The 10,629-nt window shown below is 42.9% G+C and overlaps 2 protein-coding genes across 3 annotated transcripts in view; one reads left to right on the top strand and one right to left on the bottom strand.

Moving 5' to 3' along the window:
* Nucleotides 1-1,979: 1,979 nt before the first annotated feature.
* CFAP126 (cilia and flagella associated protein 126) lies at nt 1,980-6,756 on the top strand. The gene is made up of 5 exons (XM_017515145.2): nt 1,980-2,436; nt 4,368-4,430; nt 4,602-4,682; nt 5,791-5,967; nt 6,338-6,756. The coding sequence occupies exons 1-5, from the start codon at nt 2,410-2,412 to the stop codon at nt 6,521-6,523; spliced, it is 534 nt and encodes a 177-aa protein (XP_017370634.1). The 5' UTR covers nt 1,980-2,409; the 3' UTR covers nt 6,524-6,756.
* A 1,460-nt stretch (nt 6,757-8,216) lies between these two features.
* Nucleotides 8,217-10,629, bottom strand: part of SDHC (succinate dehydrogenase complex subunit C) — a 53,201-nt gene continuing 50,788 nt past the window's right edge. For both annotated transcript variants that reach the window (XM_017515146.2, XM_017515147.2), the window contains one exon: nt 8,217-9,065. In XM_017515146.2, the coding sequence (XP_017370635.1) occupies nt 8,961-9,065 (105 nt within the window). In that variant the 3' untranslated portion in view covers nt 8,217-8,960. The remainder of the gene's footprint in view (nt 9,066-10,629) is intronic.

Genomic DNA, 10,629 nt, shown 5'->3' with positions numbered 1-10,629 from the left:
GCTCTGTTGCCCAGGCTGGAGTGCAATGGTGCAATCTCAGCTCATTGCAACCTCTACCTCCTGGGGTTAAGCGATTCTCCTGCCTCAGCCTCCTGAGTAGCTGGGATTACAGACCCATGCCACCATGCCCAGCTAATTTTTGTATTTTTTTTTTTAGTAGAGACAGGGTTTCACCATGTTGACCAAGCTGGTCTCGAACTCCTGACCTCAGGTGATCCACCCACCTTTTGGCCTCTCAGAGTGCTGGGATTACAGGCATGAGCCACCATGCCCAGCCTACTTTTTCTTTTTTTTTTCCAAGTTCTTGAGGCCAAGTAGCCATACTTTTTCAATTAAATAAAAACTAGTTAACTTTTAAAATGAGTGCAGTCATCATATATCATTACATCCTTATCAGAAAAGCAGAGGGAAGCATACCAACTGAAGACAAATTCTAAGAGAAACGATGCTAGCCTATCATTGCAGCTTGCCTAAAGGGCCAAAATGGATATCCTAGAGCAAAGATAGTCCTTGGTCCTTAAATAACTTCTCTCAGCCGGGCGCAGTGGCTCACACCTGTAATCCCAGCACTTTGGGAGGCCAAGGCAGGCAGATCATGAGGTCAGGAGTTCGAAACCAACTTGACCAACATGGTGAAACCCCGTCTCTACTAAAAATACAAAAATTAGCAGGGCATGGTGGTACATGCCTGTAGACCCAGCTACTGGGGAGGCTGAGGCAGAATTGCTTGAGCCTGGGAGGCAGAGGTTGCAGTGACCCAATGCACTCTAGCCTAGGTGACACAGCAAGACTCCATCTCAAAAAAATAAACCTCTTCTCTCTTCCACCGCTCTAGAGTGATAAGAACTACGGGGACTAAGCACACGAGTTCTTTCCAGATCTCACATTATCCAGGTATTAACTCCAGAGCCTATAAAACAAAAGCTGTTCTTCCCTCCATATGCAGAAGTATAGGAGTGTTCTTATACTTGATGTGTTGGTTAAGATGAGGATTCTGGGGAAAGAAGGAAAAGAGAAGGGACTGACGGATATAATTTATAATGCTTTCCTGGTCCTAAGTATCTATATCTTTGGGCAACTTATTTCCTAGTTTTTCCCTTTCATCTTAACACCTTACATATAAATGCACTTTACAATTCACAAAGCACAGTTCTACTTTCTCATTAATTCTCCAAACCACCTTGTAGATGGGTATTACAATACCATTTTAGATAAGTTTCAGAGGGGTTGCTTTGTCCCACAAATACTAGGCTTACGTCCCGGCGCTCCCAGTGAACTCTCCAAACCTGGTGTTTTCCACTCTGTGACTTTCTCTTCATCCCTGCTCAATTTCCCTGCACCAGCACCTGATTCCATTTTATTCCAGCCAACACTAAACACCTGTGTTCTTAGGCGCTGTGCTTCTAGAGAGTGATAGAGGAAATTATTTAAGGACCAAGGACAACATATGTTTTTCCTTCTAGGGACAGATTTGAGTTAGTTGCTTTTTAAATATTGTTCCTTTGTCATTCTGCCTGAGAAAACAAAGCAGTGGGTCTTATAAACAGGATCTCTCCAGTATTGAATACCTACCATGCTATGGTATTGTCTAGACACTTTATTCATTTTATTTCACTTATCCTGTAAAAGCAGGCTTTATTATCTCCATGATTCAAATAAGTTGATAGAAATTTAGTGAAAGGCAGCCGGGCACAGTGGCTCATGCCTGTAATCCCAGCACTTTGGGAGGCCGAGGTGGGCAGATAACGAGGTCAGGAGTTCGAGACCAGACTGACCAACATGGTGAAACCCTGATTCTACTAAAAATACAAAAATTAGCCAGGTGTAGTTGCATGCACCTGTAATCCCAGCTACACAGGAGGCTGACGCAGGAGAATCACTTGAACCCAGGAGGCGGGCACTGCAGTAAGCCAAGATTGCGCCACTGCACTCCAGCCTAAGCGACAGAGCAAGACTCCGTCTCAAAAAAAGAAATTAATGAAGGCAAGTCAGTTGCTTAATGTTATATAGCTCCTATGTTCCCATATTGAATAAGGATTCAAACCCCAGTATCTGGCTTTACAGCCTGTGGTATGTTACACTGTGTTGTCCAACAAACACAGCTGTTGAGGTTACATGGTTAAAGAGGTTAAAAACGCCAATCAAAGGTCACGTGTAAGTTCTTAAGAAGGGGTAGATTATGCCAGAAAAAAAGTAACTGCTGTTCAGTTAGTTTTCTCACATTTACTCAGTCTTTCCCATCTCTAAAATGAAAATGAATCTAAGTTCCAGAGAAAACAAATGGGGGCAGTGTGAGCCAAGGAAGTGAATAATAAGTAGGAAGGAAAGGCAGCCCCTGCTGATTGGGAGGTAGTCCCAGGAAGTTGCATTCTGCAGTTGCCAAGCAACAAGTGTAAACAGCACAAGATCATGGCCACTAACTACAGTGCCAACCAGGTAAGTTCCCATTCTCCATTTCTTTAATGTTTACTTTTGTTTTCCAGATTCTATCTTTGGACTGTCCCCTCTCATAGGATTCTGATCTTTGAACAGATAGCTGAAAGTGGGGTGAGATAATATTTTACCTCCTCAGGATAGAGAGCCCAGGGAAGATCCAAAGGCATCTCCGGATTAAATTTGTAGGGTGTAAACCAGAAGTCGGCAATTTGTTTTTTTTTCTGTAACAGGGCAGAGAGTAGGCTTAGCGTGGTGGCTCACACTTGTAATCCCAGCACTTTGGGGGGCCAAGGAGGGCAGATCACGAGGTCAGGAGTTCGAGCCCAGCCTGTCCAATACAGTGAAATCCTGTTTCTACTAAAAAATACAAAAATTAGCTGGGCGTGGTGGCACATGCATGTAGTTCCAGCTACTCGGGAGGCTGAGGCAGGAGAATCACTTGAACTGGGAGGTAGAAATTGTAGTGAGCTGAGATCGTGCCACTGCATTCCAGCCTGGGCAACAAAGTGAGACTTCGTCTCAAAAAAAAAAAAGGGCAGAGAGTAAAAACTTTAGGCTTTGCAGGCCAAGTGGCAAAGTCAAAAATATTATGTAGCTACTTACATAGAGAAAAACATTTTTCCATAAAATGTTTAACAAATTCAAAATATAACTGAATACAATTTTTGTACTACTAATGAAAATAATGGAATTTTGGGGGGTGAGAAAAAATTTCGCTTAACTGGTATTCAAAGTTATTGTTCCATTTTACTGAATCAATTGTAAACGTTCATCTATAAAAATCATCCTTAGCTCTCAGGCCATCCCAAAACAAGCAGCAATATGGATATGGCCCATAGGCCATAGTTTACCAACTCCTGATCTAGACCAGTGCTGCCCAACAAAGAGTGTGAGCCACAAATGTAATTTTAAATTTTCTAGTAGCTACATGAAAAAATTAAATATGCTGAATTTAACCCAATAAATCCAAATATTAAACATTTAATCAGTATTGAAAAAATTATAATCAGACATTTTACATTCTTTGTACTAAATCTTCAAAACCTGCTGGATGTGGTGGCTCATGTCTGTAATCCCAACACTTTGGGAGGCTGAGGCAGAAAGATCTCTTAAGGCCAGGAGTTTGAGACCACCCTGGGCAATATGGTAAGACCTTGTCTCTACAAATAAATTAAAAAATTAGCTGGGCATGATGGCATGCACCTGTAGTCCCAGCTACTTGTGAGTCTGAGGGAGGAGGATTGCTTGAACCCAGGTATCCAAGGCTGCAGTGAGCTAGGATCACGCCTCTAACTCCAACCCAGGTGGCAGACCATGATCCTGTCTCAAAAAAACAAAAACAAGAAAAAAAAACTTCAAAATTCAGTGTATTTCTTTTTTTTTTTTTCTTTGAGATGGAGTCTCACTCTGTCGACAGGCTAGAATGCAGTGTTGTGATCTTGGCTTACTGCAACCTCCACCTCAGTTAAGCAATTCTCCCCCCTCAGCCTCCCAAGTAGCTGGAACTACAGGTATGCGCTACCACGCCCAGCTAATTTATGTATTTTTTTTAGTAAAGAAGGGGTTTCGCCATGTTGGCCGGGATGGTCTCGATCTCTTGACCTTGTGATCCGCCCACCTCAGCCTCCCAAAGTGCTGGGATTACAGGCATGAGCCACCGCACCCGGCCTTCAGTGTATTTCACACTTATAAAGCACCTCAATCAACAATTGGAACTAGTTATATTTCAAGTGTTTAACAGCTCCATGTGTCTACTGGCTCCATGCTGGACAGCACACATCTAGACCAAATTACACCCTTGTCATAGTGAGTTAAAGCCTACATGGTTGGTCAGGCCTTTGGTCTTCAAATCTAAAGAACTATGCCTAGTCATCAATTCCTGGGTTTGGGGCCTTGAAGCTTCAAAAGGATACTTACCTTTCTCTCCACAGTATGAAAAGGCTTTCTCATCCAAGTATCTGCAGAACTGGTCTCCCGCTAAGCCAACAAAAGAGGTATTCCATGTTCAGTGCACCTACAAGACAGTCTCATGTTCTTCCTGCCAGTTAACTCCTTTTAGCCTTCTCTAAATTCTCATATCCTTCTCTGACCACACCCTTAATTCAAGCTCCCCAAATATTTTTTTTTTCACTCATAAACATTTCTCTCTTCCACTTGCACCCCAGTGCATCTCTTCCCATGAAGGCTACACTCAAATTATTGCCAATGATCGTGGTCATCTACTGCCTTCTGTGCCCCGTTCCAAGGTGAGATATTATCTTCATTCCTATCAAGAAAGGCAAACAATTGAGGCACAGAACTGGGAGATCTGCAGTCTCTCACAGCCATTATCTGAAAAATTAAAGTTTAATCTAATTAATGTTGCAATGTGAGAGCCCCTGAACTTCCAGCCAGCTTATCCAGCAGGTTAGAGTTGTGTTTAGCACCCTTCATAAGTTCTTAAATTGATCAATGATCTGTAAAAAAGAAAGCCTTCAGGTGATGACACTTGTGCAGTGGGTATTCCTCTGCCACACTCAGCCTAAGGATGCACAAGGCTTTTTTTTTTTTGAGACTAAGCCCCACTCTGTTGCCCAGACTGGAGTGCAATGGCACGATCTCGGCTCACTGCAACCTTGACTCCTGGGTTCAAGCGATTCTCTGGCCTCAGCTTACCAAGTAGCTGGGACTACAGGTGCGCACCACCACACCCAGCTGACTTTTTTGTATTTTTAGTAGAGAGGAGGTTTCGCCATGTTGGCCAGGCTGGTCTCAAGCTCCTGATCTCAGGTGATCTGCCCGCCTTGCCTCGGCTTCCCAAAGTGCTGGGATTACAGGTGTGAGCTACCATGCCTGATCTTTTTTTTTTTTTTTTTTTGGAGACAGAGTCTCGCTTTGTTGCCCAGGCTGGAGTGCAGAGGTGCAATCTCGGCTCACTGCAATCTCCACCTCCTGGGTTTAAGTGATTCTCCTGCCTCAGTCTTCCGAGCAGCTGGAACTCCCAGCTAAATTTTTGTATATTTAGAAGAAACGGAGTTTCACCGTGTTAGCCAGGATGGTCTCAATCTCCTGACCTGTGATCTGCCAGCCCAGCATCAGCCTCCCAAAGTGCTGGAATTACAGGCATAAGCCACATCGCCCAGCCTAAGGATGCTGAATTTAATTTGGCAGAGGCAAGGGGATGAAAAAATTAGGCCTGCAAAGCCTAAATGAGGGAGGTGGGTAAGGAAGAGTGGGAAGATTATGCTTTCAGTCTTGTTTCATAACCATGCATTCCTGAAGGTAAAGAATGGAAATAAGATGAACAGAGGTTCTGTCAATTGGTCAGTTACTTGGAGTGAGAAGCCCTATTGAGGTATCCCTTTTCATCTTTAGGCAAATCCCTGGGGTTCCTTCATGGGCACCTGGCAAATGCCTCTGAAGATACCCCCCGCTCGGGTGACGCTGACCTCCCGTACAACTGCTGGTGCTGCCTCCCTTACCAAATGGATACAGAAAAATCCTGATTTACTCAAGGCCTCCAATGGGCTGCGTCCTGAAATCTTAGGCAAGGTATCTATTCTTCCCATCTAACCCCAAACCCTGTTCTCAATTTCATTTCAATCTCAAAAAATGTATATTGTTATGCCACCACTATCCCAGCAGGGGGGACCTCTAACCAATTCATCTTATCCTGACTAGTCCCTAATCACCTTCTGAGGCCTGAAGGAATGGGCTAAGGACATCTTACCCCGAACAGTAGAAAATGATCTAATCTCAAAGTGGGGGTGGGTAATTAGAGAAATCAAATTTCAATTTTCTTATTTGAAACGATCTACTGCCCATGGTATGGGGAGAAAGGGAGTTCGAATCCTGAGGTACATTGGGAATGATCTGGGCCTGACCAGAGACATGACTGTCTATTCCACTCTACCACTGACAGTCCCATGATCCAGACAGTCAGAAGACACTCAGGAAGAAGTCTATCACAAAGACTGTACAACAAGCACCAAGTCCAACCGTAATTCCACGCTCCCCAGCTGCCAACCTCAATTCCCCAGATGAACTCCAAAGCTCACACCCCTCTGCAGGTCATACTCCAGGTCCCCAAAGCCCAGCAAAATCCTAACAGCCCACCTAGAAGTCCACATATGCTAGAACTCTAGGCAGGGCCTAAGCTAGCTGAGGTCCAGAAACACAAACCTTAAACTTCATATGGACAAGGTAGCCACACACTGAAAAACCTGTATAGCAACTGAGTGAAATAAACAAGAGCCCCCAGGCAGAACTGTAGAACAGGGAAATTTTGGGGTGGGAGTAAAAGCAAATTTGGAAAATAAACATTTTTTGTTGAATCTTTTACTGATCTGGATTTTCTGTTCTTGCTATGGCTGCCTCTTGTAACACAATTAGGGGAAAGAAGGTGGGGGAAAATAAAGTAGGGAAAAGAACATACCGTGGTTTGGGTGTAACACATTTTTACAAGAATTGAGTCAGTTATACTCCAGAAATGACCAAGAGAAAGTTGGTCTGAATCATGGAAAGAAGGCAGAATCTCAAAAAACCAGTCCCTCACCTCTACCCACTCATTTTTTATCCTGAGCACATATAATTAATGACTTCAAAATCAGAAACAGAATTGTTGAACATAGTATGTGTATGTGTGTTTGGAGGTGGGGAAGAAAAGGTAGAGAAAGCCAAAGGAGAAGATACTAGCTTATGTAAGACTTTGTATCTAAGCATAAGTACAAATATAGTTTGAAAATTGAAGATATTAAAGTGATTGGAAGACAGAGAAGAAAAACAAAGATGGTAAGTAGAAATTTAAGGCATGATGATCTGTCTCACCTCCCACCCACCCACTACCATGCTTCAAACACCGAAATGGTAAGAAAGCACCAAAAAATTCATCTGCCCTACCCATTTTCTAGCCGCCAACATCTGTTTATCATTGACCTCATTTTACATTTTCCTGGCACTGGCTGTTAAATTTAATGCCCTTGCCAAACCTTTCCCAGTCCCAATGACGAAGTGTTCTTTCATGATCACTTGTCCCTAATTCCAAGGACAAAGTAGAGAACAGCTCATTTAAAATGGAGGAAAGGTACAAAGACTTCCCAGGGCCCCTCTAGTAAAAACAGAAAAGCAATCATTACTTAAAGCCAAATACTATTTGGGACACTGAATGAAGACTATTGAAGCAGCAGGTCCGCACCTTAAGTAAGGTCTTCCTATCCAACTGACACCAGCCAGTTACTGTTTCCCCTCTTCAACCCACGCTTTAACTGGTTGGCCAACAACTCAAAGTGACAGATGAGATAGGTCATTCCAGAGTTTCCGAAAACTATCAAACAGCATACCTGCTAAGGCCTGGCCTATATGGATTTTAAAAGCAGCAAGTTTTCTCGTTATACATTTTTTGCCAGGTTTTCAACAATCCCGTCTCTTTTTTAATCTCTATTCTCCTTTCTCCCCAAGCCTGTATCTTCAGGTCATCATCCCTTAGCTATCACCAACACTAGTCCTCTGTGCCCCTGACTGAATCATAATTTGCTGTATTATACCATCAAGCTTATAATCAGTCCTGAATGGGATTTTGGTGCCTGTAATAACTCAAAAGCACTCTACATGCATCACTTCTTTTTCTCCTTCCTTCTCTGAGGCTTCTCTGTGATAGTTAAATCTCTGGCTAAGTTCTATTTGATTTCCCTGAAAATTTTTCCAGTTATGAGATGTAGGAAAACTGAAGACCAAAGGGAAGAGGAGGAAATTGATCCCTTCCCAACAGCCATTTTCTTGGTTTCTCTAGATTTCAAGGAGAGTCAAAGATAAAATGAGAATTTTAATTCAATTTCAGAAAAAAATGGTATATGACTTGGATAAGAAAGCATAAAATTAGGAGGCTTTTCTGGAAATGCAAGAAAAAGAAATAACCTTTAATATGTTCAATGATAATTTTCTGGATTTTCCTCTTGTGTCAAAAGCTATATATTTTCTCCTCAAAGCAGCTGCTCTAAGAACTAACTAGCCCTCTTCATCTCCCTCTAGCTGGGATAGACTAATTCCCCTCCACCCCCACCTCTCTTCTTTCAATAACACTGCGTAGGTGTTAATGGCCTGGGCTCTCACCAATGAACAGAATTGTCCTTTAAGCCAGCAAACCAAAGGCAGTGGCACCCAAAGCCTCACCCCCAGTTCCCAGGGCAGAAGCCACAGAGCTGGCATTGTTTCCACTGTCTCAGGAAAAAGGAGCCAAAAGCTGACCCTCAGCATAAATCAAAGCCCAATATGGAGAGGGAATAACTGCTTCTAGGCCCAGAGTAGGCAAACTGTGGGCATAAAAGGGGAGTTTTTGCAGCCACCTCATCTTTAGAAACAAGGGGGAAATTAGACCCTTTTCTACTATTATGGTCTACAAGGTACTCTACTGCTCCAAGGGGATCTGAAAGCACAAAAGGATCTAACGAGTAAGGATAACTTTTCCCAGGCTGGAGATAAGAGTGACAAACAGAAAGATGGGTGAATGTAATAATGTGTAGGAAGATGATGCTGGGAACCTCCATTCTTCACATGGCTGCCAGCCCTAGAGAGGACAACACAGTAAGAACCAGAACAACCACTCCAGACTGGTATAGCTGGGGAATCTTCAGGCCTTTTCCTAGGTCCCACATCTGTGGAGAAAAAAAAAAAGGAATTTCCGTAACCAGGACACTTACGGTTCTGCCTCAGAAAGTAATTCTACCTAAAGGAATAGACACCTCTTCTCAGCGTAAGTCTAGAGAAGAGCATTTCTACCCTTATGTCCCACCTTTACCTTTCTCAAAACCCACAGTATGGAACCTATTATCCACTTATTCCAATGACAGAAAATCAAGTTCTATTGTGTGGTGATGGTAGGAGGAATGTTCTCTAGAATGCCACAGGCCCTATGTGGTGTACAAAAGTTTCCAGACTGAATAGTTACAACTTTTCCTCATGACCACACGTCTAGATTAATGTTTCTCAAAGTGTGTTCTTCCAAACACTTGTTCCTCAGAATGTTGAAAGCATTATATGGGACAAAAACAGTTCTGTGGTCATACAAAGTTCGTAAACATTTAACTGCAAGGCTTTCTAAACAGTTTATTAATGCATACTGTGAATCTGCATGATTTCCTAGATACAGTCAATCACAGAATCTTTTTATGGAGGGTAACTCTGTTTATTAGAGGACTAGTATTTCTAAAGGATACTCTGACCTAGAACACTATTTCTCAATTTTGTTTTGACTGTGACTCTACTAAGAAATACCTTTTAAATTGGAACCCAGTAGATATGTATATATAATATAGGAAAATTGATAAAACAATATTTACCATTACTAACTGGTGCCATACACACACACATATTTATATATGTTATGTATAAAATAAATTTCATTAAACATTTCTTTTTCCTTTTTGTGGAGAATGGGGTCTCATTATACTGTTCAGGCAGGTCTTGAAATCCTCGGCTCAAGCTATCCTCCTGCCTCTCTACTTCCTTAAGAGCTGGAATTACAGGCATAAACTTCTGCACCCGGCCTCTCCAGCTGGCACAATCTTGGCTCACAGCAACATCCACTTCCCAGGTTCAGGTGATTCTCCTGCTTCCGGCCCCTGAGTAGCTGGGACTACAGGTGAGTCCCATCACATTCAGATAATTTATGTGTTTTTAGTAGAGATGGGGTTTTGCAATGTTGGCCAGGCCGGTCTCAAACTCCTGACTTTAAGCGATCCACCTGCCTCAGCCTTCCAAAGTGCTGGGATTACAGGCATGAGTGACCACACCCAGCCCCAGCCTATATTTTCTATTCTGTTTAATTTCTTTTTTTGTTGGTAGCACACCACTAAATTGGTTTTCTGCCCATTGAGTTAAAACCCATATTTCTTTTTAATATTAAAAAATAGGCCGGGTGCAGTGGCTCACACCTGTAATCCTAGCACTTTGGGAGGCCGAGGTGGGCGGATCATTTAAGGTCAGGGCTTCCAGACCAGCCTGGCCAAAATACTGAAACTCCACCTCTACTAAAAATACCAAAAAATGAGCCAGGCGTGGTGGTGGGCACCTATTTCCAGCTACTCGGGAGGCTGAGGCAGGAGAATTGCTTGAACCTGGGAGGCAGTGGTTGTGGTGAGCCAAGATTGTGCCACTGCACTCTAGCCTGGATGGCACAGAGAGACTCCATCTCAAAAACAAAACGAAAAACATTAGAGT

Source organism: Cebus imitator, unplaced genomic scaffold (assembly GCF_001604975.1).
Source record: "Cebus imitator isolate Cc_AM_T3 unplaced genomic scaffold, Cebus_imitator-1.0 Scaffold541, whole genome shotgun sequence".
Lineage (NCBI taxonomy): Eukaryota > Metazoa > Chordata > Mammalia > Primates > Cebidae > Cebus > Cebus imitator.
Note: the sequence above shows the minus strand (reverse complement) of the source record. Positions and strands in the feature narration are given on the sequence as shown.